We start from the raw sequence: 27,042 nt of genomic DNA on the forward strand, positions 1-27,042 counted from the left end.
GGTTTCGCATTAAGGCTTCTCGCCCGTTTTTTCCTCCACACACGCGTCGGAAAAGTATCAAATTAGTGCTTCGCTCGTCCGATTGCGCAGTTTGATAAGGTCTGTGGGTGGCAGTGTTTCCTCGTGGCCGCTGTTAACGACTTTGCAGCTCTCGGCCCAGCCAAAATTGCAGGACCAATTTTTTGGGAGGTTAGCCATTTATTGTTCTCCATGAAATATAATTAACTTACCCTTCCTAATTACAATTACGCAATTTAAAAATTAACTGATTAAAGAATTTCAATAGTGTTTTACTGAAATTGGTAACCTGTACGCGTTCGCAAAGTTTGTCATTCGCAAGCGCCGCACGTCTCCTCCGGCGGCAAGTTTTAGGCAAACTGGGAAACAATTCCCAGCATGCAGGAGTCACTCTCGGCTGATTGCGAGTCGCCGCGCGGCCTCCAAGACTGGCGAGGAGGACCGCACAGACCAGACGAACAGACTTGTCGGCGGCGGTGGCGACGGCGGCGTCTCCGCTCCCTGACCCTCGCAGCAGCAGCAGACACGATCCGCGAGCACAATAATCAATATCGGCTGCTGGCAAACACATACAAACAGGGGGGCCGGGGGCGAAATTTCGAGTGCTTTGTTTCGGCGGTGAGGCCGAATTCCGCCTGAACTGCCACGCGCCCGGCTGACGTTATGCCATACCATGCCGCGCCGTTTTATTTGCACCCTTTGTGCGCACGCGGTGAGCACATCAAAGGTGCATAATTCATGCCTGTCGTCGCGCCGAGTCGTTTCACCCGGCTGCTCGCAAATCTGCTTATTTACTACACTCGCCGAGAATTCGCGGCGCGGCAACTCCTCCGGGCTGAGCGAAAAGACTCTTCCCTTGTTTTCCCACTCTATTATGCGCGACGAAATATACACGTGCATTAGCCTCGCGGAATGCCTTCTTGTTTGGCATACAAAGTGGTTTGAACCCCTGGAATTATGGATGGTGAAACGTGCTGTCGTTTATTATTTATTATATGCTGTTACCAGCCTCGCCGGTGTGTTTAATAATCTGACTCATCCATAACCTCATCACTAATCAGGCTTGTTAAAATATCGACGCTTGAGTTTTGACATACTTCTCCGCATTTATCTAATTTTTAGTACAACGAGTACAACCAGTTTGCTCAATGTCGCACTTTGACAGACTTTAATCTTTAATTTCTTAAGGACCGTCTTTGACGAAGTTTCTGAGCACACCAATCGACTCTTGAGGGTAGAATTAGGTAAAGTGGATATTTTTCCGACCAAAAAGTCCAGCGCGACGTGCGTAGCACAAGTACAACTTTTCCCGCCAAAACAATATGAATGCGAGAAGTGCGCATGCGTCAGAGCTGGTTTGAGCACTTGCAGAGAGATCGCTTGTACGAATGACTTCTTTGTCAGCTCTGACGCATGCGCACTTCTCGCATTCATATTGTTTTGGCGGGAAAAAAGTTCTACTACTTGTGCTACGAACACGAACGTCGCGCTCGACATTTTGGTCGGAAGAATATCCATTTTATCTAATTCAACCCTCAAGAATCGATTGGTGTGCTCAGATGCTCAGAAACTTCGTCTAATACGGACTTGTAGTTTTAAAATCCAGCGTAAATTAACTAGTGTGCCGAACTTTCCAATTTTGGAAATAATGTTTAAACTTGGGCAAGCACGTGCGAAAGAGATAATTCGTTTCCGTCTGCGCATGCGCGTACTTGACTGACAGCCAATCACAGGCGTCCACCAATTTGCCCGTCCAGCTGGCTGGATTAGGGAGAAAAATAGGATAATTTGCGTTTTTTTACCTTTGTCACAGCGAGTGGAGGGGTTCTTCCGGCCCTGCTTCCCCTTCACTGCCTGAGAATCCCTACTCTACCAAGATAATCAACTGGCCGCAGAATTCACGGTTCCCCATTGGCCACCATGTCTGAGCGAATATTTCTCCTGCGCTACGCTTATAGTTGAAACAAATAAAAAAGGAAATAATGTTTAAGAACTACTTGGAGGAAGAAGCAACTGTATAATCTTAAATTCATATGTTTTAAAAATACAAATAAAAGAAACTAATTAAGTTGCTGAAAAGACAGTATTTTTTCTCTTTGCAAAAGGGAATTCGTTAATATATAACGCGGGTATTTTTAACGCCCTGTTAATTCAGGTTAATTATAACTTGACATTAATGCCGGTCCGCAGATTAGTTCAATTGGTTTAAAGGAAATTTGATGAGCGCATGCAGAACCCACGCACCCGAATTAGCCGAAATACGTCCTCAAGCTGTTACTTTCGATACAATGTCGTTTGGTGACGTCAATATAACTCTCTATTTCGGTCCAATGCGTATTCATATTTACATTGAGTTATAATAACAAAAAGGTCGGTACATTCGGCACGGTCCGTTTGTCACAGATAAGCTCTCAGCACACACACACAGTCAATGCGGCGCGAGCACGAAACTATCGAACCGCATCTCTGCCTTAGCCGCTTTGACGGAGATGAATCGACGTTGATATGCAAGATGCTAATTTCCTCAATTTATACCAAAAGCGCTGAGCTGATATGCCGCGCAGTTAAATTCGCTCCAGCGGCCGTTAGTGGGTTATGCATCCCGCGCCACGCACATGTTCCGCGGGTGGCGCGCTCAATTCGTGTACATCCGCTTTCAAATTGAGCTAGTTTTGATCTATATAAATCAAGAGTTAGTGACCGGAGTCCATTTAGGTGGGATTGTTTTGCTGTGAATGGAGTTCAAATGAGTGAGATAGACCCACCATGTAGGAAAATTTCCTTTTCGAGTGCACGGGGCGAAGAAGGCGTGGGCAGAATGTTGTTCCGTGGCGGCCACAGCAGGGCCGGCGCGTCCCTGCCCGAGGGCAAATTACAAAATTAGCTCTTGCTTTTGAACTTGCGGTGGTCGGAGTAATAAACTGTCGCAAAACACGGAAGCCACTATTCGGTGAACACACCGACAATTTTCCAGCGCTTCACGCCGCCTCAACTTCGCCCTTTGAAATGCAAATCATCAGTCCCAGGAGTAAATAACCAGCCAAACATCCTGATTCTCCTCAATTTCGTAGATTAACTCGAGAAGCCTTCAGCTCTCAGATAGATGAGGTGTGCTTTTTATTTAGTTTTTTTTTAACTGGCGCGTTTGAGTTAAAGAGGGCGAATTGAGTGTATTCAATATTTTTTGTGCTGGGAATAGTACATATTCAAATCCAGACAGAATTGGCAAGTACAAAAGCAGGGTCTAGACAGGTATTTATCAACATCACCACGAGAGGATGATCTATAATCCTTTTTTTAGATCAAAGCGACATCAACGTTTTTCCACACATTAAATTTTTCCAATAAATTTCATGCGAATAATTAAACTCCTGCTCATCGAGTTTGAAATTTCCAACTGTGCAGCCGTCTGATTTTCAGATTAAAAATTACCCTTTTAATCCATAATCCTTTTAACTATATCATTTGATTAGTTTTTCAGTCTACCTAACTAGCAAAAAATATTGAACTTTTACTTCGCGTTGAATTAAAATTTTGTACATTTTCCTCAAAACTAAGTTCTCAACTAGTTTCGGTTTCATGATTTTTAACTATTTTTCAGTTCTAATTTTGAAGAGTACTTCCGCATATTCATATCAAAAAGCGATAACAATCTCTCGTGTGTCTCATTTGCCAGAGTGCCGGGGGCAGAGGCACCGTGTCCTGTGAGCTCTCATTTCGGGCGTGTCTGTCCGACCCTGTGGCGGCGCAAAGTGCTTCTACCTGCTCCGGCGACAATGTGCCTTTTTATCTGGGGCCTGCATAGCATATATCGCCTGCTTTATCCGATATGCGCTTAGAATGATCCAATTCGCCAGCTTCTGCCGCCAATTTATTTCTCGCGTACACGCTGAAAATCATTTCTCGGTGGCACCTTTTGGCGTCTGCCGCGCCTAAAATAGAGTAGTCAATACACACCCCCGTAGAAATTGGCTGGCCTGCTGCGTGGCACGTGACTCGATTGCACGACAGGAAGTGCAGACGCGACCGAATTCCAAATACATCGTCGGCCGACATGAAAAATGGCCGCCCAGCCACTCTGCATACACTCGATAAGGGTGCCGAAAATCCTGCCGATTGAATATTGAAAAGCACGATGTCCTTGTCTTGCATTGATCCGTTTGCTGTATAAATAAATTGCTTTCTCCTGTGAAGCGCGCACACTCACTATTTTATTATTATGTACGTGCCGTGTGTTGATACATATTGACTGTTCGCTACAGAATGGCACTCGGCTGCGCTCGCTTTATTGCACAGAGGCACAGCTTTAATTGCTGATTACGACGCTCCACTCTGTGCGGGTAATTCGCAGAACAAGCAAACTATTAATTTTTACGGGTTACATGCGCCGCTGGATTCATTTTATTTGCTACAGATTAGACATTGCAATTCGTTTGTAATAAAATTTATCTCACTTATAAGCAATTAAAATTGTATCAAAGGGTTGAAAGGCGTGGAGGGTGAGCATCCCTTAAACCTTTCAGCTAGTCAGGGGAGGTCTAGATGAGTCTAACGGTGGGTAGATTTTGCAATGCTGATCGTTAGAACCCGAGATTTGGAGTTGAAAATAATTACAAATCATGTAAAATTCGAGTTTTTGGAATTGAATTTATTGAAAACTAATGACTGAAATTTTCACACGATTTCACACTTGTCACGGGACAACTTTTTGGTACATTTTCCAAATTCCAAAATACTGAGCTCATTTAAAAAAATTAAACAAGAAAACAAAATTAACAGTAGTGACCTTTGGCCTAGACTTAGGGCACCAAATTTGGTGTCAGTTCGATCAGGCTCGTTGAGATGAATCCAAAGCACACCTTATTTTTGAAATTGCACCACGGGGAGAAGAGATACTGAGGTCTGAAAGTTTTCCAAAATTATCTCGTCTCCCAACTCGTGACATTTGATCAGATGCATTTGGTTAAAAAACTACCCCATCTTGTTGTTTTGAATTAAAAATTATTGATTCATTCTTCAGCTGCAAATTTGATACATTAGCACTAATGTCTGATTATGTGTGTCCGCAGATGATGTAGGAACGGGTCAAGAGCCGCGGCATGGACAGCATCGGCTTGACAACGGGTGCGTCGCTAAGCTCGGCGGCGGTCGGCGGAGACGTGAACGACTCGGCCGCCTTCTCTCTGTACGCAGCGACCGAAATGCGCGTCAGCACCACCCTGTCGTCCTACCTCAACTCGAGCCAGAGCCCGGTGTCGGTGGCGCCGGACAAGAACTGGCACTCGCCGGTCGTGGTCAGCGTCGCCATCTTTCTGGTCAGCCTCTTCTCGCCGCTGATCGTGGGCGGAAACGCGCTGCTGCTCGGCGCCCTATACCGCTTCAAGCGGCTGCGCACGCCCAGCAACTACTTGGTTGTCGCCCTGTCGACGGCCGACGTCGGCATCGGCATGCTACTGCCCTTGCACCTCTACCTCGAGCTGTCGCAGCACACGCCACGCACCCTCAACCTCTGCCTCGCGCCCTACTGCGTCGCCATCGCCCTCGGCAGCGTCTCCCTCTGCGCCAAGGCGGCCATCGCCGCCGACCGCTTCACCTCCCTCGCCCAACCCCTCAGGTTCTTGTCTCATACACTTTTTTCCTTTTTTTCCAAATATTACTTTTATTTCTACCCAAAAGGACAAGCAAATCGTGCACATCAATCGATTTCTGATGTTCGACTTAGGTTAGGCGACCAACCTTAGCGACCGGAAGTTCAGCGTGACGTGCGTAACACAGGTCCAATGCGTTTTTGGCGCCCAAACAGGTGTACTTCACTCTGATTGGTCGAACCCAGCGCATACGCCAAATCTAGCTGTATAGTGGAGCCCTTACCTAGATTTGACGCATGCGCCAGGCTCGACCAATCCGAGCGAAGTACACAGGGTTGTAATGTTCGGCGCCAAAACTTCCGGTCGCAAAGGTTGGTCGCCTAACCTAAGTCGAACCTCAGGAATCGATTGGTATGTACACGAAAATTTCGTCAAAGATGGCCTTTAAATAGCTATGAGACCACATTAATTTTTAATTTAAAAAAATCAGCCTTTTTCTATCGAAATTGTAGCAGAAGGAGAGGGTTAAATGGGGCGAAGGGTAATCACCCCTAAACGCTTCAGCTAGTCAGGGGGAGGATCGTACGCCTCATGCGAAACAAATTTTTGCAATTCTGAAGGTTTAGAACTGGATATTTGGAGCTGATAACATTTTAAAAACACGAAAAAAGACCCCCAGTCTGACATTTTCGCAAAAGTTCACACATGTCTTGGGGAAACTTTAAAACACATTTTCAAAATTCCAAAATCCAGAACTAAATTCTAAAATTTTGATTATAAACTGAAATTACCCTTGATCTAAATTTAAGACATCATCAAATATGGTGTTCATTCGATTGGGTTCTTCGAGAGGAGTCCAAAATTGACCTTAGTTTGGAAATTTTACCACGGGAAGAGAACATACTGCGGTTTAAACCTTTCCATAATTGTTCATAAAACCGTAAAAATGATTTTTTTACGCAATACACTAGTAAGGAATGGTCTAGTGCAAATTTCAATGAGTTTATTTGACCTCTTTCTGTGCTAGAGGAGTCAAAAATTTCACTCATATATAAGATTTGTTGACGCATTTAACAATTTCCCGACTGGCGCAAAATTAATTTTGTGGCTTTGCAGATACAACAACCTGGTGACGCACACTTCTGTCAAGCGCTACGTGATCATGATTTGGACGTATTCGCTGTCTGTGGGCTTCTCGCCGCTGGTGTGGCAGGGGCTGCACGGCGGCGTCGTGGTCAGCCAGTGCTCGTTCACCCGCGTCAACCAGCGGGTGCAAATTTTCATTTTGTCAACCGTGTTTGCGCCGTGCACCCTCATCATCCTCACGTGCTACTGCTACATTTACGTCGTCGCCAGGTAAATTGGATTAGTCCTTGGCCTCTCGCCATCTTTTCCCTTTTTGCCCTCATAAATCCGGCCGCCTCTCTCAGCACGAAACGAGAATTTAGCAACAATTTTGCTGCAATTTGGAATTCTCTGATCAGCACGTTCTGAGAATACAGGGCAAATATAAATCAGAGGGAATTTTCTTTCGCGATTCTGTCCGCGACAGAGAGACGTGCACCTTTTGTTTTTCGCTCTCTGCCAATAAACTACCCTCCGTCACGTACATTCGCTTCCGCTGGAAATTTTAACTTTTTTGCTCGTCGTTGGCGGCGAGTCTTGTGATTCATACGAGTTTTATGTAGGCCTTCAGTGCATCCGTTAATATCACCAGCGAAAAGATTCTGTGTTACACAACTTCTCCGCCCAGCTTTAAACATTTATCATCTCTTAACTAAGTCAGCCCGAGTGTCAAAGGGAAACTTTTTGCAAAGAGAGGAAAGGAATGATAAAATATGGACCGGCAGGCGAGGGTGCGCTTGTACCGCCGACTATTGCGTGAGGAGAATTTCGAAGGTGTTTGAAGAAGTGTGGCAAAACAAACTTTGGAGAGGCGACGAGTATGCGTGCTTGATTAAAAATGACAAATGATGAAATTTTGAATTCATCGCTGTCAAGAAAGGGAATGTTCGTTAGGGTAAAGAATAATTAATTATAACTTTCTGAGAAAATATGCTCCTGTTTTTCACGATTTATAAAAGTAAAGCAGACTATACTCACCACTTTGATTTGCGAAATGTAAAGCCTATTTGTCCGAAAATTCTGTTAGAAAAACTCAAAATTTCCTATTTTTGCGGGTTTTACGGGACTTCGATGATAATAAAAATTTCGTATTTTTGAGAGTGACTTTCTTCATCTTGATCGTAACCACTGTAACCACTTGAGCTCATCATGGGACGAGAATACGAGTCAAATGGTATGTGGTTTTTGTATTTTTGACCCTTAGAACCCGAGATTTAGAAGAAACACAGATTTTTAATTATAGAGGGCAGCAAAAAATACAATTTTCACCAAGTCTCGGCTTCTAAGCATCAAAATTGCAAAAAACAGCACACCGTTCGACTTGTCATGACCTCCCCAAGAAAGCCAAAGCATAATAAGGGTGCCTGAACCTTCAACCCCTTTTTCCATCCCTTATTAAAACGAGAAAAATGCGTTTTTTCAGGTTTATAAAGCAACCGATGTGTACAAACACTTTGAAATGGCTCCAATGGCCATCCTTCTCCCCCCACACCTGTTTGTGAATAATGTGGATCAAAATTTGAGCAGTTAAACTAGATTCAAATTCAGTGAAATTAATTTTAAGAGCGACTTTGTCCGTAAAGTAGTGGCGTACGTTTTTAACAAATGCGATACTTTTAAGGTTAACGTCATCATTTTTGTCTCTGTATTGTAAAACCTCGATTTATTTCTTAATTTAACGAATTTTTCGCACATCACTGAATGAACTGCATGTAAAATGTTCTTAAGTGTTGGACTCATCTAGTTAAAAATTTTCAGGTACCACGCGCGGGCCATCTTCACGGTGGAGCTGTCGCTGCGTCGTCCGTCGACGGTGCCGCAGATCAACACGCCGACGACGGCGGCGGGCGCGGTCGGGGCCGCGCAGACGACGAACCAGTCGAGCCGGTACGGGCAGACGCTGGCGCTGACGGTGGGTCTGTTCCTGCTGCTGTGGCTGCCGTTCGTGGGCACGATGGCGTGGGACGTGGTGCGCGACGCGCGGCTGCTGGAGCGCGGGTGGCTGCCGGCCGGGCTGTCGCTGCCCATTTTCGTGAGCAGCGCGCTCAACCCGTGGGTGTACGGCTACCACAACGCCGAGGTGCGCGTGTCCGTGCAGCGCGTGTGGCACGAGCTGCTGGCCAAGATGGGCCTCGGCTCGGACAGCGCGTGCCGCAACACCTTCATCACCACCGACGTGCACAGCTACGCGAGCAACGCGCGCCTCTGCGCCGTCTCGCCGCACCACCTGCACCCCGGCCACCAACAGTGCCACGTGCGCAGCCTGCTCTTGCCCAACAGGGACACCCTCGAGTGCAGCACCCTCGGCAGCGCCGCCAAGGAGACCGTCGTCCACCTCGAGGTCGTCGCGCACGCCAGGAGCGCAAAGTCTGACATTTGACCCGAGCACGAGGCGCCGCCAACCGCCCTCGACGAGACCATCGTCTGAGTGTGATGCCATTTCCGAACACATTTAAGTACATTTTGGTTCGTGCACTATATTTTGCTTTGTCTCGAAATTAGAATGTCCGGAACGAAAAAATTGGTGTGCCAAAAATGTTCAAAGCAAAAAATCCTATTTCATATTCTCTTGACCCTTGGAAGATAGATGTGGGTACATAGCTGCAAACCCCAAGGCTTAGGATTTTTATTTTAAAATAATTCATCCCTTGCAATTTCCTCCCCCTTTGTCACCCTATTTTTAATCAGAAATGACGGCATTTATTAGTGTTCTCAAGAAAAAAATGGATACTTGATGTACGATGTTACAAACCAACCCGTTTCAATTTCATCCCTTTAAAATAACCCTCATGATAGAAATTATTGAGTTATTTTTATTATTTGGTAAAGTATTTTTTTATTAATATAATTGAAATAAAACATTTTGGGTCAGCAGTTTGGAATCCTAAAGTGGAATCAGTTGTTACATCAGCCCCTAAAGCATTTGTCGTCCCTGGTCTTTCATTTATGAGTGATTTGTTTTATTTCTTTGCCTTAAAATATTCCATACAATTTAGCTAATCCTCATTTTTCCATCATAATTCGTCCCCTCAAACCTTAAACATCCATTTGTTATTCCATTATCAGGACAAACAAGCGTATTATCTCTCTGTTAACTGAATTTCGCGGCTTCTATCTTAGGAAAGGTGTTAATTTAAATAAAAATAGATTTTAATGTCAGTAAATGTTTTGGTGAGCGCTTAAAACTATTTTTGTAACTGTGGAAACGGAAACGCATGACAATTTATTCAGAAAACTATTTTCTTCGGCAATTTAATCAGTATGATGTATAGCTCTTACTTTTCTGTGAAAATGAATGTGTGAGAAGCAAAAACATACTGCTCTGAGATTATCCTATGCCCTCTTTTAAACTCAAACTATAATGGCTTTTGCAGAAAATTGCTGGTGTAATATGTATCTGACAAAATGCAAGAAGCAAGTCCAACTGCTCGGATTATCGGCGCAACGCCTTGCCAAATGATAAAATATTTATGAATGAATTTTATCATTCACAACTGTTATTTAAAGAAAAAAATCGATAAATAATGTAATCTACAAAAATCTTTGATTAACTATAGCATCAGAGATTCATGTGATTCGCTCAAGCATAGGAATTGTAATGAATATAGCGATTTAATATTAGGATTTATTTTTGCCAGAAGAGATGCATTTAATTAGCGCCGTGTTAATTAGAAAAAAATACAAAAGTGCTTGAATATTAATCGATCGAAATTCGGTAATATATCATAAGAGATGAAAAAATGTACAATTAATTATAATTTTAAAGAAGTACGGAGACGAGCAGAGAGTGAGTTTTACGGTATTTCGTGTTTAGTATAACGAGATGTGATATTAAAATGGTTAAAACGTGTTTGTTAAATAACCCAACCGTGTAGTGAACGAGGAAAATTTATCAGGTCCGTCCATAAGTTCATTCGATTGGAGAACACATTCCGATGAAATGGAAGCGCGTTAATTTAGGTGTACGCAAAGAAATCTATATGTGTTGCAGAATTTCAAACCTCATCGTCGCAGTGTTGATTAATTGTAATGTTCCTCTCACGTAACCAAATTTATAATTCGCGCTGTATGAAAACATGTCTACTAATTTATCTCTCTCACACAGTTCTCACAAGACTCCATTATTTAAAAGATGGCCTACAAGGGAATTGCTGAAAAATGTGACTGGATCTCAAAAGGAAATAATAAATTTATCCTTAGTGTTTGCTCGAGCTTTTCTTTTTCTTTTTAAAAGAGACCTTCGCCCCGCCGAGTTTCCCCTTCTGTTGCCAGCAGCAGCAAAAAGGGCCACGCTGATTGATCTAGACAATGATTTATCGGCATTTGCAGAACAAGCAGAGCAATGGACCATTGCAAAGACCAGCAGAGTGGATACGACACCACTTATATCTTTTCCTCTTGGCTGCAGCTCGTATTATGGTCGAATTTATTTCTACACATCTATTTACGTCTAGCTGCATGTGTGTTCTTTCTTTTGGTTATTTTTTTCTTTTTCAATATTACAGATTTAATAACACTTTCAGAACGTTCTTTACGGTATAAATTGATGAAAGAAAATATTAAAAAGCACAGGAACAGCTAAAAATTGTAATATTGGCAATTTATAGATAAGGAAATCAAAACAATCTTTAATGTCTAACGAGCTGACGAATTGTCACTGGTCAAATAAGGCATGAGGTCCAAGCAAAACCAGAAATCTTTCTTTAACTGTGGACGTATATGAACATTTCAAAGTGGTGTATTCCTTTTTCTTTTCGTTAATCATGATTTTTTTTGACTTCATCAAGTTTTGCAAATATATTACCAACTCCAAATCTCCAAATTTTGTCCTCAGATCCGTGACATGACCTTTCTTCTGTTTTTTTTAATTAATTAATTAACAACAAAGATTTTCAGGACATATTTTATTGATATAAAAAATTGAAACACAACATTCCTCAATATATATCAAATTATTTCAAACCAAAGAATATAAAAATTTCTCAGCCCGATAGACAGGGGTGAGCAAACATGGTATTTTAATTTTGGCTTATCAACCAGAGATTAGTCCTTGGTAAATGTGCAATAAGATAGCAGTCTTTGCAAATCACAATATTGAATAAAAACAAGTCTAGTTTGTCGGGAAAAGAAAGGGATTATAGGTCAAAAGAATAAAAGTCCTGCTGCATTTGATGAATGCGGTCAAACTGAAATGGATTTGATTTCTGTGGACGATGCAAAACATCTTAAGATTTCTTCCCTTTCCCCTGGAGCAAGCCCATCCCTAACAGAAGAAGCTAACTGAAAATAAAAGCTACCCCTCAGGGTGCAGAGGCAAAAGTGGTGACCTATAATATTGTATATATACACACACTGTGACAAAACGAAACAGGACTTAAATATGAAAAAGAAAAAAGGCAAACTGACATGCCTTTCGCTCCAACGGGGTGTCATCAGCAGACTTTTAACTCCACCTTTAACACACGTGACCGTACAGAGAGTCAAGTTATCAAGCAAGCGAGCCGCCACCGTTCAATTTAAATAATCATCAATACGTAAATAACTAGCTTTTAACTTGATTTAGTTGAGCAGACGGCGATCTGCTGTCAACAAGGGAAAAACACCTATCTCTCCCACTATAAGTCCAGCTGGGGGAGGAAATTGGTGCGTTTTACTTGAAAATTTCCTTCTAACAATCTTTTTTTCTTGGTTACTTCAAATTATTTGAAATTAGTACCAATCAGCGCCTTCTAATTTTTTGCAAATTTTAAAATTACATTTATAATAATTTCAATTAAATTAAGACGAATGATCGCGTTAATGAAAGCGTGCTTTGAAATGGATCAACTTAAACCTAGGTGGCGGGCTTGTTCCATTTTAGGTTTTATCATCTTTTATTCTTTCTTTAGCGATAGAATAATATTATAAGCTTCACAATTATTTAAAAAAATTATCACTTCTTGTTAAAAAAGCCACCCCTCAGGGCGCAGATTTTCAGAAGCAGGAGAGGTGACCCAGACCCATTTATATACACTGTGACAAAATGAAACAGGACTTTAATATGAAAAAACAAAAAAGGAACCTACACTATTAACTTGCCCCAGCAGGGTGTCATCAGTCACACTTTAACTCACCTGGAAAGCACACGTCAGCGAGCAAGCCAGCCGCCGCCGTTAAGTTAAATTTCAAATAAATAGAACGCTTTTAGAGCTGTAGAGCAGACGGCACTCAAGAGTAACGCACACTTATCCTTATTTTAGTCCAGCAATAGGAGAAAATAAATTGTGTTTTACTTGTGAATTTCCTTTTAACAATCTTTATCTCATGGCTACTCAAATAATTTGAAATTGATACCGATCTACGCATTGTAATTTTTGGCAAATTTTAATATAAACATTAATCGGTCATCTTCGCACGCTGGCGGGGCCGCCGCGGATTTCCCTCTCGAACTGCTCGGCAGTGAGAGATCCGTCGATGGCCTGACAATTGGGGTTGAAAACGGAGTAGGCGCTCGGCTCGTTGGGCTTTCGCGGCCTCGTCCTGGTGCACATGTAGACGAAGAAGATGGCGGAAATGAGGCAGTAGGCCAGGGCCAGTTCCAGCTGGTAGGACACAAGCAAGAGGGTCAGCCACAGCAGAGCCAGCAGGAGGGTCGTGCCTCGTTTGATGCGCCCCGAAATGATTCCCTCCCTTAAGTGCTCATCCTCCTCTGCCTCCCACGCCTCCTCATCGCCGGCCAATATCAAATTCCTTCGGCCGGAAGGGAAAGAAACTGCAGCAGGCGCAGCAGGAGCAGGTAAGAAGGGCTGAAATTTAATTATAAATTTAATATTTAATATCATAGACATTAAATAATATCGACGATTTTGCATTAAATTAAAACTACCTCGCGCTCCGGTGTCGACGTGTTTAGCTCCATTTTCTGCTCATCTGCTGTGACGCCGGCAGTAAATATTTTTTGCAATTTACTTTTGGCTTCGTCAATGAGTTCTTGTCTGCGCCTTCTAGCCCTGTACTCTCTTAGTTTCTCCTCCATTCCTTCCGAAATTAATTGTTTTCATCCCACAGCGGTTTAGTACAACAACAATGTTATGACACTGAAGTGACTTGCCCTGTTCTGTTTTTGTTGTCGTCGCCCAGTGAAAAGTGGGCGTGTCACGACAACTCAAGCCAGCAAACAGTCAGCGAAAATGCCGAGAGATGGAGCTTATGTCCAGGACAAGTGAAAAGTAAAAGGCATATTAAGTTAAATCTTGTTACTGACTGAAACAAGCACTAATTGACCGAAAACTTGGACTTTCCCACATTTGCGGATAGTATGGGCAAAATCGAATTTCACGAGTATTTTAATTTTTGAGTTTTCTCCCAGTTGGATCAAAAGTTGGTCGCAGAATAAAATTTTTGACACCGCATTCAACTCGTCTCGTCAAAGTGAATAACTTTCTGTTGAAGTCGTAGGTCAAAGGTCAAGGTCACTTAACTGAAAGTTTCGAAAAGGAAATAAAAATTAATTGGAAAAATGTTTGCACGCCAAAATCTTAGTTTCTAATGGTCGGATTTTCAAAAACCGCACACCACTAGACAGGAATCTACACTAGACTACTCTCAACCCCCCCCCCCCCTAGATAGCCGAAGCCAAAACATTTAACCCTGGCCTTTTTGCACCCTCAAAAAATAAGATGTTTTAGTTGCACCTCACTGCGCAACGGCCGGGATTTATTGTTCCTGCTGCTATCTAGAGGAGATTATGACGAGTTGAAAAATGTATTCTTCATTTTAGTTAAAAATTTTATAGAAGATAAAATATGTAAATTTTATTAAGATATTGGTATAAAGAAAAGATTAAATTGTAAATTTTTGTTTTTATTAGATACATTTATGTACAAAAATGGTATAAAAATTTCACATTCGAAAAAATGGTCGTCGTCAGCAGATTAACGAAAGCGATTTACTTTCGCACGGCGTTGAAGCTAACAACGCAGCCTGCCCGGGGCTTGAGCGTGAATGCGGACGGATCGAAATTGTCGTATCTGCGAAAAGAGAGACACGTTGCATTAGAGGGGTGCTAGCCAAATAAATATATTCACTGCGCAAATGGAAATGAGAAAGCAGTCCACTCACGGAATGTCGCTTCCGATCGTCCTGATCTCCACCGTTGGATTGGTGATTTCAAAGGGAAACGCTCCAAAGGCGCCCGGCGAAAGATTGACCACGTGCGTTTGGTCATGACTCCAGTTGAACACCACCATGTAGCTGCGATCAGTCGCATTCACAGCTTCCCTAAACACGGATTTACAAGATATTGATAAAATCCTTAGCCGAATTCTTAAAATTCAATGATTAATCAGTTCATCTAATTTTTCTTAATTGGATTAAGCTCATGAAAAAATCTCTAATAACTTTTTTATTTTTGCTGCATTTCCCAAAACCAATTCGATTATTTTATTGTGATGATGTAAGCACCGATCAAAAGCACGAAAATTAAAACGGGATACTCTCCAAGTTAGCTTTTTTTATTTTATTTTCTTATTGATAAAGTAGAAAGAGAATGAAAGGATAGGCACCAAGCTCAGCACGAAAGTCAAGCAGGTTGCATAATGATGTTATGATAAGCGATTTTCTGGGTACACAAAAACAGATAGCACGAACTCAAGATAAATGTGGGGAATCTGCCTGTTTTAAGATCTTTCTGGAGGCTTAAAGCTGCCACGGATTTCGCAGATAAGGTTATTTACACGTGATATTATTGTTTCAAGTACTATTATGTAGTATGATTAAGTCGATATCCCTCGTTACATTTTTAAAGTGAACGATTTAGAGAATAAAAAGTACCTGGCGTAGGCGAGGACGAGTTCGTAAGAGACCACCGTGGTGTGCAGCGTGCCGAACTGGATGGCGGGCTCCTTCCTCAGCGCCACCAGCTTGCGGAAGGTCTTGAGGACGCTCTCGTCGGCGGCCTCTTCAGCGGCCACGTTCACCGTCAGGTAGTTGTCGTTCACCCTGAGCCACGGCTTCGGACCGGTGGTGAAACCTGCGAATTGCGAGTCGTCCCACTGCATCGGGGTCCGAGGGGGGTCCCTGTAGCCGGCGGGGTCGACCACCTCCTCGGGTGGGATGTATGTGTCCACCATGCCCAGCTCCTCGCCGTAGTAGTTGATCGAGGTGCCGGGAAGGAGCAGCGTCGTCAAGATCGCGCCGTCCGTTAGCTGCAGCCTGCTGCCCACGCGGGAAATGTCGTGGTTTCCAAGCTGGAAATTTAATTTAATTTCAATTTATATTCAGAGCCACAATTTCGTCATAATGCGCAAGATAAATTTTTCGCGCAGACATGGTGGCCGGTGGGGACCGTGAATTTTGCGAACGAACACGCTCTCATCCCCCTCCCCTCGCAGCGACAGAGGCAAACAGTGCAGTGCATTCTCCGCATTCCTGTGATCCCCCCTCCAATCCGATTTAACAAAGAGGATCAGCGGAAGCGCAGAGAGAAACAAAAATTATAATAATTAAATTCTCGCTTGCCTTCCAGATTTTTACGATTTGTAAATGTTAAAAACCAGTTTTCCTCACCACCCAGTTTGGCCAGCCATTGTCAGGAATGTTGTCCACCCAGCCGCGGATTGCGTTCTCGGCGTCCCTACCGTTGGAGTTGGCATTCATGGTGGTGAGGAAGCGGAAGTTGAAGGGGAAGTCCGACACATTGCGGTAGTACTGCATCACCTCTTCAATGGGGTTCCACACTTCCAGCATCATCACTCTGAAAATGAATAAGTGTTTCAATTCTCTTCTATACTGCGCTGTTTATTCACCTGTGGAGTCCGTCTCCGGCATTCAGCGAGTACTCGTCGGTGTGGGCCTTGTACAGGGACAGCGTGTACGGCGTCTCGGGCAGGTTCTGCGTGTAAATGTGTTTCAAGTAGTTGTAGTCGTTGGGATCGACGGGATTTCCAGACACGGGCTCGTCGGGCAGCGCGGGATCTTCGAACATGTGGGTCACGGCGTCCCATCGGAATCCGTAAACGCCCAGGTCGTACCAGAAGGTCAGAATGTCCTGAAATGTTTTATGAGAGGTTCTTTGCGAGTTAAAAAATTTGTCAATCTAAAATTAATCAATCAGTTATCTATAAGAAATCACGTACCTTAAGCTCCTGCACGATAGCGGGATTTCTGTAATTGAAGTCGGGCTGCTTAGGGTGGAATTGGTGAAGATAAAACTCCTGTCTCAGCTCGCTCCAAGCCCAGGCTGAGCCGCCAAACACGCTCAACTGCGAACGGGTAATTATAGCAGTTCACGGGTTTCCGTGTTAATTGGTGTTAACACCACGGGATGCGTGTTGCAAAATGCGTACCCAGTTGTTAGGGGGAATGGGATCTCCGTTCGGGTCGAAGCCTTTAGCCGGCTGCCAGAAGTAGTAGTCGGTGTAGGGCTCGATTTTTTGCTCTGATTTGACAAACCACTCGTGCTCGTCGCTCGAGTGGTTCGGCACCATGTCCATGATGATGCCCAGGTCTGAAACCGGGAACCATTTCACAATGGCACTCACGTAATTTTAAGAAATGGAATAAAAGACCAGCGTTTGCCTTTGATGATGTTGTTAATTAAATAAGTGCTAATTTTGGAATACATTTCCTTCTCATTTTACGCTAGAGGCATTGAGCAATATTTTATTTCGATTCTAGTTGTTGTGAAATTTTCTTGATTGCTTTTTCGTTTGAAAATTTCTTTCGAAACCGACTTGTAATGAGTTTGTGGTTGATATAAAGAAACTTCTAGATAATACTTAATTATAATAAGGAAGAAAATCAAATTTATTGCGACTTTGATTTATTCCTCGCAGAATTTTTTTATAGATCTTTCCTTTTGTGATGCCGCGCATGTTGTTTACTCCACGAAATTTAATTAGGTCTTTAAATTCTTTAATAAAAATCGTTATAATTACTCACTCCGGCTTTTGGCTTCTGCAACGAGGAGTTTGAAGTCGTCGAGGGTTCCAAAAAGCGGGTCGATATCCCTGAAGTCGGAAATGTCGTAACCGAAATCGGCCATTGGGCTCTTGTAGATTGGAGATAGCCAAATTGCAGCCACACCCAAACTGGCGATGTAATCCAACTTGCTGATAATTCCTGTTTATTTAGGCATTTTAAATTGTCTCTGCTCCGAGAGTATTAATTTAAAAAAAAACTTATACGTTTGAATTGAGAGTTCAGAAAATCATACACAAAGATAATGGTGCGTTGTTTGGAAACGGAATATTGTTTCAGTGCTGGTTGAGTCCTTTCAAAAAGCACTGAACGCAAATATATCCAATTCGAGAGAAGTGGAAATTTCAGCGACCGGTGATCGATATTTGGCATTTTGGCGTGCCTTACCGTTAATGTCACCGATGCCATCGCCATTGGAGTCTTTGTAGGAGCGTGGGTAGATCTGGTAAATAACGCCGGTTTGCCACCAATCGAGCTGCTGGGCTTGCACGGCCCCGGCGATCAGCACCAGCCCCGCAATAAGTGACAGATGTCGCATTTTGACAGCCGCAGCCTCACGTAGCGCACACAGGAGCCGCGAGAGCTTATTTATAGCGCTTTTTATCTGCCACTGATAATCCGCGCGCGCGCTGACCTGATAATGCTTTCCCATCGCTCTTCTCTGCTCTCGCGGACTCTTGGAAAGCCTTCTTGTGACGTCAGATTATTGGCTCCACAGCTGCGTTTTGATTTCGCGCTGTACCTCTCAAATCATGGACGTGGATTCGACCGAGACCCCTTCGTTATCGCTGATTTAAGTGATAAGCATATTGATTTGAAGAACTGGGATTTCCAAATAAATATAATTTTTGATTGCTGAGATCGTTTAACTGTATTAACAGACTTAACAGACAAATTTGTTGCTCATCATTTTTTCTAGATTTTTTAAATATACCTGTTTAGTTTGTTCAGTGTTCAAGGTAACTGTAATATAATTAGGAAACTTATTTTTTTATTAATATTATGCAAATTGAATTTAAAGGATTTTCCCAGCTTTTGATTTATTCTTTAAAGTACAGTATGACCACTTATATTTTGAGACTCTTCCATGTTTTATTTAAAATGGCTGCTTAACAAAAACTACTTAAGTTAGGCGGACGTCATTTACATCACAGCTTTATTACACGTTTGGTTACACATTTATTCGATATGGGCTCCATTTTTCTCAATCACGGCCTCCAGACGGGGTCGGACTCGGCTGGAAACCCTTTGAAGGTACTCTTCATCCATTGCACGCCATGCCTTCTTGATGGAGGTCTTCAGGGCTTCAATATTGGGGTGAGGCTTCTTGTAAGCATCCGCCTCGACTTTTGCCCAAACACTAAAGTCGAGGGGGTTCAGATCTGGTGAGCTAGCAGGCCACATCGTCTTGGACCAGAAGCCCGGCAGGTGCTGGTTTAGCCAATCTTGAGTCTTTTTGGACGTATGGGCCGGCGCACCATCTTTTTGGAATGTGATTTTTGTGTCCGACCCATATGTTGACTTCACCCAAGGCAGAACTTGCTTTTTTAAAATGTCTAAGTAGACCTCAGTGTTCACTTTAAGCCCTTGTTTTATGAACACTGGATTCATCTTCTTGCCATCAGATGCGACAAGTCCAAAGACCATAACACCAGCAGGATGCTTAGTTTTGAACGAAAATCGGATATTTTCTGGTACCTCAGATGCAGGTGACTTGCTCAGATACCTGTCAGTTCGGCTATTGGAAACTGCATCGACAGTGAACATCTTTTCATCTGAATACAAAATAACACGGCGTTTCGTGCCTTTCTTCAAATCGGATAGCAGCTTCCTACTTCTTTCCACTCTCGCTTCCTTTTGTTTGGTCGTAATCAAATGTCTCTTGGTCCTGGCCCTCGACACGTACTTCAGATCATTTTTCACTATTTTTCGGACCGTTTCGCGGCCCGCTGCGTACGAGCGTACGATTTTTCTAATGGAAATCAGCGGATTTCGTTTAATCTTCATGCGAATGGCCCTCATCAATGCTGGAGTGCGGACGGGCGTTGATTTTGCATTTCGGGGCTTCCTTGGGGTCGGGGCAGTATCACCAATAGCTTTGATGCGGAAGACGGTTGCCCTGGAGCATTTGGTGAGGGCCATAATGTCCCGAATCGAGCGTTGGGCGCGGAGCAGCGAAAGGATTTTCTGCTTGTCGTGCATGTTGCATACCTACTAAGGGTCTGAGGTGATTTTCGCGCCATTATAGTAAAAGAGCTTAAAGTGGGGAGTTGAATGATACAAATTTGGCGCGAAACGCATAAATAGTTCAAAAGTTATGCGCATGCAAAGTTAGTCTCAAAATATAAGTGGTCATACTGTAAACATGTTTCAAAGCAAATTTCTCTGTTTTTTCTTTGCAAAACAAATTGAGGTAATTTAAAGAAGCATAAAAACCGTCTTTGACGAAGTTTCTGAGTACACCCAACTGATTCTTGAGGGTCGGATTAGGTGTAGGGGATATTTTTTCCGACGAAAGGGTGCAGCGTGACGTGCGTAGCACAATTAGAACTTTTTACCGCCAAAACAATATGAATGCGAGAGCTGCTCATGCGTCAGAGCTGGCAGAATCTGACAAATTTAAGTCATTCGTAAGGGCGGTCTCTCGGCAAGTGCTCAAACCAGCTCTGACGCATGCGCTGTTTGGCGGGGGAAAAAGTTTGCACGTCGCGCTGGACGTTTTGGTCGGAAAAAATATACCTAATGCGACCCTCAAGAATAGATTGGTGTACTCAGAAACTTCGTCAAAGACGTCATTAAATTGGTTATTTTAACAATAGTTCACAGCTCATTTTTATTCTCCAATAATCACCGCAAACACCATTAATGTTTCTGTGTCTTGATGGTCAGTAAAACAATTGATAGAATTTTGGAGTGTTGAAATTAGGACACATTTTACAAATATTTTAGAGCATCCAGGAACGAAAAGATGCTAATAATGGCAAAATACGCGAGTGACGGAATGCCAATGACAGCCCCCACAATAGCGAGGACATCGTCAGGATAAAATGCATACGCGATCCCTAATGCGGTTGCAATTACCGTGCCCAATAAGGCCAGTAACCAAATTTTGGCGAGTATTTGGTTTTTCCGTGACGAACTGGGCGAGAATCCAAATTCGACGAGCGTTTCCATTCCTGTCGGAGCCAGGGTGTACCTCCCGTTCGCGGGGAAGCAAATTTGGCCAGGCAGGATTCGGTTGGCACCCAAGAACGAGTTCCAGTCTGAGTAAACTCTATAGTTTTTGTCAATAAATTTGGTTTCGCCACCGCCTTCCACGCGAAACACCAATTCTTCCACAGTCTGTTTCTTCCATTCCAACACAATCAGGACCAAATTGATGTGCACGTTCTGATTGGGGAAATGCTTGACTATCTGAAAGGTCACGAAAAAATCAATTTCATTTTCTCATCCTAACCAGACTGTAAAAACAAATTTTAGTGCACCACAAAAAATAAGACCTTGTTGGCAATAATATTGACGGTCGCTCTCTCTGTCCTGGAGAGGCCAAGATCTGATAAGGAGGCGTTCTCGGCAGCGGCACTACAATGGAAAATGTGTTCGGCGACCATGAGCGTCAAAGAGAGTTTCATCTCTGCCGGCACACCGCGCCAAACCACCTTGTAGCCCAGCGTGGTGTAAAATTCGCACTGCCGTCTCTTCGCCTCCGCTTGCCAATTTTCTGGGTCGATCATTTCGGCCATGATTTACCGGCTAAGAGGAAAAAGCTGCGTGCTGCCAGCTTTCAGCTATACACTCTCAAATCTGATGAAGCACATTAATACCGGGCAGTTTCGATTATCTTATCACATCGGGCTTTAGGAATTTACTTACGTGCACACCAGGCCAAATCTGATTACTTCGACGACTCACTGATGTTTTTATTGCGCCAGCACGAGTCTCACTCAGCATTTAGTTTATTGAAAAATAATCTATACCAAATTTTTAGTTTTGTTAAAAGCACTGAAAGAAAAGAAACAAAATTTAGTCTGGTTTGACTTTTTGATGATTTTTGAAGCTAAAAAAGGTATTTTTTATAACATTTGAAATGAGATAAATTATGTATTTCCTTTCGTTACACTATACCGGCCAAGAGACAAAATAAATCAAGCTTTGAAATTAAAATTTTCGACATAAAAATTCAATGTTTACTCACAAGAGCAGTATTTGCGTTGTTCGTTCCATGTTACACATCGCAGGGTTGCTTTGTACGAAAGTAAACACTCCCCGGCAGGGAGATGAGCGCTTTGAGTTACTTTTACTCACAATCAGTGCTCGTTGCTGGCCACCACGGCCGGGCTGCACCGAATCAGACCCCATGGCAGGCGTTATCAATTCGCGATGCAGGCGGCGATTGATTTTGCGTTCATTACTCATTGGCTGGCTGAAAAAAAAATCGGGGACGAGATCACTCACTCGCCGGCCGGCCAAAAGAGCGAGCCGGGCGTCATTTGTCACGCTGCATCCCGCTATCTGGCGCGCTAATGGACCCCATAAAGATTGAAGTGCAATCACACACTCCACCTACCAACTTGATGATTAATAGTGCCACCGCACACAGCACACCGCGACCCAAAAACAGCCTTCTCTCCTGGAAAGGAGAGGACGTTGATTTATTATTCAGGCAAATTAAAATTATTTACTTATTTAAACTGTGATAAACAAGGCACACCATCTTTTGTTTCATCAAGGCAAAGTGAGATCGGCACTAAAATGAAAACCAACGGTCCAAATCACATTTTCCTCGCTGCAGGCTTTCTTGATCAGCTAGAGTACAAAATCCTCTTTTATCGTTGCTGCTCTCCTCAGCTGGAACTTCTGGACGGGAAAATCTTGCTTCTCTAGAGGCGTCAACGTCACTCAAAAGCATTCACTTGAGGCGAGCTCCATATTTCCTAAACTTCTGAGACTCTATAACAAGAGGAGAACTGATGAGAATTCTCAGAATACCATTTCTGGAAAATTTTGTACAACTTCCGTAGAAAAGTTTTTGCTATATTTATCCTCCTCTCAGCTTTTAGCAGAAGAACAGAAACAACCCTCTATAGATAGTTAACACACTAGGGTAATTCCTCGTTTGTTCAGCACACGCATTATCTAAAGATTCGCATATCTGAACACACGAGAGTGCGCGCGCGTGCATTAGCATAATTTGTGCCGGGCTGCGTGTTTGATAACAAGCGAGCACCACTCTCACTCAGCTGCGATCTAATTTGTCCGCGCTGAAAGTGCACACACACAACACACGTGCATGGAATATAATTTGTGTGTCGGAATCTCAATCCTGTTGGCACTAATTATTGTTACGGGGTGCGGCGGCGGTAATCGCGAAAATTTTACGACGCCGCTAATGCGAAAGTGCCGCAGGATCAACTCCTGCGGGGCACAAACAACTCTCACCTCTTCCTTTTGCTAAAGTCTTAAGTCTGCGCTCATAAATTGATTCTAACTAACTTCTGCTGCGGCGCGGCTAAGTCGGCCTGAAATGGTGTTAGTCTAGGGAGTTAAGTGGTGGACAGTGCATGCGTCGCGTACGCGCAGCTTGCACGTTCTCACTTTCATCGGGGGATTAATTTGCTTAAGGGCTTGCAAAATTGCTGATGAATTTTTAATCATTTGCTGCACTTGTAATTGGTTCAAACTTTTCTAGCTTCTTTTTATAATAACCTTTTGTAATTTTGTTTTCAAACCAAAAAGTTCTGCTTTTCATGTGTATGCGACAAGAAACATCGGTGGAGCTTGAAGTGATCTGTAACTTTTCTAAACCCGCTTACAGAGTGGCCAAAAAAGTAAAATTACAGCAAGGCATTTGTATTCTGATCCTGCATAATGCGATAGAGGCTCTCTGGCAAATACATACGGTATTATTATATAGGCCTTCGTGGACTACGAGAGGGACAACAATGTGGCAGCGGCGAAGCTTCTGTGAGCACACTCACCTTGAGCACGGTGCAGCGCAGCAGCTTCTCGGCATCAAGATCAGTCGGGTGCTTTGTTCTGTGCAGAGAAGTGAGCCACTGTACAGTACAGCTAACAATACACCGACTCGCAGCATAGCAAGGCGTAGTTGAAAGGGCACCAAAGCCGACACTTGCTTTGATAACGCTAATGATGGAAATCTATCCGCACCGTTAATACGCTAGTTTCGTAATTGCATCGCCAGCCAGCCATTTTTATCGGAAATTATTCAATTCTTTCAATTTTGTATTAAATATTTAAATTTATAAAGAATCAAAGCGGGTGTTTTTTGGCAAAATATACATGTATGTTTTTCTAGACATCCAGGTAAATCGAATTGAATTGAATGCAACCCAAAGCATGAGATTACAAATTTCCCTTGAACGCATCTTCTAAAGTTTGTCAAGGCAAGTAAAGATTAAATAAATAGATAAATTCTCGGATTAGGACGTCAATGTTCCATCTTCCCAAGTACTTAAGTGCTAACATACAAGGTGTTAGGAGTTTCTGGGAATTCTGAAGCCAATATTAACGAGCACAAATAATTGAGGAAAGTCATTGGCACGGAGCCGAATTGATTAAAATGATTCCACACAGAAGACTAAAAGAGGATTGATACTGCAAAATCCTGGAAAATGCTTGTTGCCAATGCATAAATTCGTCCCTTAGGATTCAGTTGAAGCCAAAATTGAAATAAGTAGCACTGTTTTTATTATTATTATTTAAAGTGGCTGCAAAGTTAGCACTGTCTTCTTACTTGAAATCTGATTTTATTTCCAAACAAAGAGTTTCCATAAAAGGTTTCATATACGCTGTTGGACAGAACTCGACGAGAGGAATCGAAATCTGCCAAGAAAATGTTCTCAAGCGCAGGAAATTTTGAAGAAAATTTGAATTTTTACCGTAGCAAAGTCCTTTTTTGATTATGAAACAAATTGTTTATCGATCAAATGTTTTTTTTTTGCATCCGAAAATACAAATAATTTTCAATGTTCCGCCTGTATCAATGAACTTTAACAAACCAAATCGGATCAATACGCAGATAAACGACTCAATTTGGGTCAGGGGCCTCAGAAATTTCGCTGCCTGAAAAAAAATCAATTTGTCTGCGCGAGGAACGATTTTTTGACACGAGGCAAGGGAGCACTTGAAATTCCTGTCAGCGCGGATGAAAAATCACCCAGGCTTGTCTGGCAAGAGCGCGTGCCTTCACTCCTTGCCCATTCTTCGGTTCGGCCTTGTGCTTATTACAATCGCCAATTGCTGCGCTGTGTGTTGCAAACCACCCCGGCGATTTCTCACTGTCGGAAAACAGCGAATGCACACTTTTCCCGGGAAAAAATTCACGTGTATATAAAATAAAGATGAAGAGAAAACAACACGCCGGCGTTGCCGTGTAATAACGCCAGCAGTGGCATATCGCGCCGCAGCGAATGAAAATGTTTTGCACTTCCTTCACAATGAAATAAGCAGTTGGCGTGTTCTGCACTGCACCTCGTACTTTTGACCTGCGAGAGCTCCGTCGAGGCAATGTACTGCTCCCGCAGGGACGAATGGATGAAGTGTTCCGGCTATAATTATACGTCACGTGCACTGCAATTCCGCAACGCTGCGCCCACAGCATGAATACTCTGCTAGTTTTTGGTTAGAGAATAGCCAAAAGGCAGGGAAATAATCGAAATAATAATAAAACTTCAACAGCATTATGAATTATGAAGAATAAAATGAAGTGGAATTGTCCTGTTTCCAAGCCAAGCGCGTGAAACCATCTACGCATGCGCATTCTTAGCTATTACCCTTTATTGTTTGTCGGGGGGAGGGGGGCAGCCAATCAGTATCGTCCTCGCCAATTTGTCCCTATCCTGCGATAAGGGAAAAAAGTGGAGAATGTGCTTATTGCCGCTGTCACTGCGAGTGGAAAGGGCCGAGAGCGTATTCTTTCCCAATTCGCTCCTAATCAGCACCACGATGGCCGGAGAGGGGACATCCAAATTTTTCCGAGACAAACAACTGGTCGCAGAATTCACGGCCCTTCATTTTGACAAGAAATCTCTCTTGTTGATATAAAACTGTTTTTTATCCATTATCTGCCTAAAAATAAAACAGCAATCCACTTAAGTCAGAAAAAACAGCTTGAATTGCCTGGATTTTATATTTTATAAGCCCGTTTTGTTTACTGTCACCGCACTCAACACTGAAGTAGCTTTCCAGCTCAACAATCGGCAAACAGCGGCGTCAAGCAATTTTCGCCAGCGACAAAACACATTCAACGCTTTGTTCGCCCGTTAACAATAAATCTACACGCAAATGGCTGCAAACGCAAACAAATAAATGTAAAGAGAAAAGCTCTCGCGCGTTAAATAACTCATTTCCAGCGCACATATCGCGATCTGGCTCGCTAAATGGTCCTCTGAGGTCGTCCATAGGTAGTGTCACGCGCGGTCAAGACGGTCATAAACTCCAAATGATGTCATTTATTTTAAAGGTGACAGTAAAATATTATGTCAGTTGAACGCGAACTATCTCAATGCATAAATTTTGCCCGCGGCGAACGTGGAGCGAGTTTGTGGAAAAGCTTTCAACTTTTTCTCACAATGCATTTGTATGTCTTGTTACATGATGAATTACAACCAACGGCTTTATGGATTCTTTTTCGAACCCAATTTACTATACATTCGTCTCGGGCTCTCTGCAAAGCAAAGTGATTTTCAATCGAATATATACGAATAAAACGAATGGCTTCAATACACCCATGAGGTGGATATTCATATCGCTCCACTGCCAGTTTCTGTTACCTTGATATATTTGTTGGCATCATTTATCTAGTTACATATAATTATCTCACAGAGATTTTTTTATCAAAGCATTAAAATTGTCGTTTGGATGTAAAAAATCGAGAAATCCTCTGAAAGCCTAATGAAATATCTCTCGTACTTGAATGGAAAAGCACGAGATTTTTTTAAATTTTCAAGAAAATCAAATTATATTGCATATGTCTAAGGAAAACTAGGGTTTGCGCATCTTTGGGAATATCCTAGAGCCTTTATTTCAACCTCTTATTTCTTGGTGGGCCCATTATCTCGTTTCTAACCACCCTCATGGCTTCCAAACCAAAGGGTCAAACTCTGAATTGCCAACGGTTTGCAAATCTTGCAATTTGAACCAATTCAGAGTTCGCAAAGGTCGGATAAAGTGGATAAAATTGAGAATTTAATTATATCGAGCGTTTGAGGGCAACCCTGGCGCTAGGGTTCGATTTCTTACTTGTTCTGATCGCCTTAGGAGCATGTTCTGTGGGTTAAAAAATCAACCAATCGTGCAATTTTCATTTTTTAACTATTATCCAGAAGTCAAA

At 42.8% G+C, this 27,042-nt stretch overlaps 4 protein-coding genes and 1 long non-coding RNA gene across 6 annotated transcripts in view; 1 reads left to right on the forward strand and 4 right to left on the reverse strand.

Moving 5' to 3' along the window:
- The window catches only part of LOC135940437 (beta-3 adrenergic receptor-like), a 35,204-nt gene extending 24,262 nt beyond the window's left edge, over window positions 1-10,942 (forward strand). For both annotated transcript variants that reach the window (XM_065485310.1, XM_065485309.1), the window contains exons 2-4: window positions 5,088-5,632; window positions 6,723-6,962; window positions 8,490-10,942. In XM_065485310.1, coding sequence (XP_065341382.1) covers window positions 5,118-5,632; window positions 6,723-6,962; window positions 8,490-9,111 — 1,377 coding nt within the window. In that variant the 5' untranslated portion in view covers window positions 5,088-5,117 and the 3' untranslated portion in view covers window positions 9,112-10,942. The remainder of the gene's footprint in view (window positions 1-5,087; window positions 5,633-6,722; window positions 6,963-8,489) is intronic.
- A 684-nt stretch (window positions 10,943-11,626) lies between these two features.
- Window positions 11,627-13,837, reverse strand: Saysd1 (SAYSVFN motif domain containing 1). Its single transcript, XM_065485521.1, has 2 exons — window positions 13,597-13,837; window positions 11,627-13,516 (listed from the first exon to the last, which is right to left on the reverse strand). The coding sequence occupies exons 1-2, from the start codon at window positions 13,744-13,746 to the stop codon at window positions 13,115-13,117; spliced, it is 552 nt and encodes a 183-aa protein (XP_065341593.1). The 5' UTR covers window positions 13,747-13,837; the 3' UTR covers window positions 11,627-13,114.
- Window positions 13,838-14,557: 720 nt separating this feature from the next.
- Window positions 14,558-18,414, reverse strand: LOC135940258 (maltase A3-like). Its single transcript, XM_065485067.1, has 9 exons — window positions 18,078-18,414; window positions 17,652-17,831; window positions 17,057-17,217; window positions 16,847-16,972; window positions 16,517-16,758; window positions 16,278-16,464; window positions 15,543-15,958; window positions 14,832-14,990; window positions 14,558-14,740 (listed from the first exon to the last, which is right to left on the reverse strand). Exons 1-9 carry the CDS (start codon window positions 18,340-18,342, stop codon window positions 14,659-14,661), a joined length of 1,818 nt encoding a protein of 605 aa, XP_065341139.1. The 5' UTR covers window positions 18,343-18,414; the 3' UTR covers window positions 14,558-14,658.
- A 2,080-nt stretch (window positions 18,415-20,494) lies between these two features.
- LOC135939547 (uncharacterized) lies at window positions 20,495-21,708 on the reverse strand. Its single transcript, XM_065484012.1, has 3 exons — window positions 21,564-21,708; window positions 21,191-21,494; window positions 20,495-21,104 (listed from the first exon to the last, which is right to left on the reverse strand). Exons 2-3 carry the CDS (start codon window positions 21,431-21,433, stop codon window positions 20,625-20,627), a joined length of 723 nt encoding a protein of 240 aa, XP_065340084.1. The 5' UTR covers window positions 21,434-21,494; window positions 21,564-21,708; the 3' UTR covers window positions 20,495-20,624.
- Window positions 21,709-21,904: 196 nt separating this feature from the next.
- LOC135939617 (uncharacterized) lies at window positions 21,905-23,767 on the reverse strand. Its single transcript, XR_010574767.1, has 3 exons — window positions 23,669-23,767; window positions 22,373-22,640; window positions 21,905-22,320 (listed from the first exon to the last, which is right to left on the reverse strand). It is a non-coding gene; the product is annotated as an uncharacterized LOC135939617 (long non-coding RNA).
- Between the last annotated feature and the right edge of the window lie 3,275 nt (window positions 23,768-27,042).

The sequence above is a fragment of the Cloeon dipterum genome, chromosome 3 (assembly GCF_949628265.1).
Source record: "Cloeon dipterum chromosome 3, ieCloDipt1.1, whole genome shotgun sequence".
NCBI classification, from domain to species: Eukaryota; Metazoa; Arthropoda; class Insecta; order Ephemeroptera; family Baetidae; genus Cloeon; species Cloeon dipterum.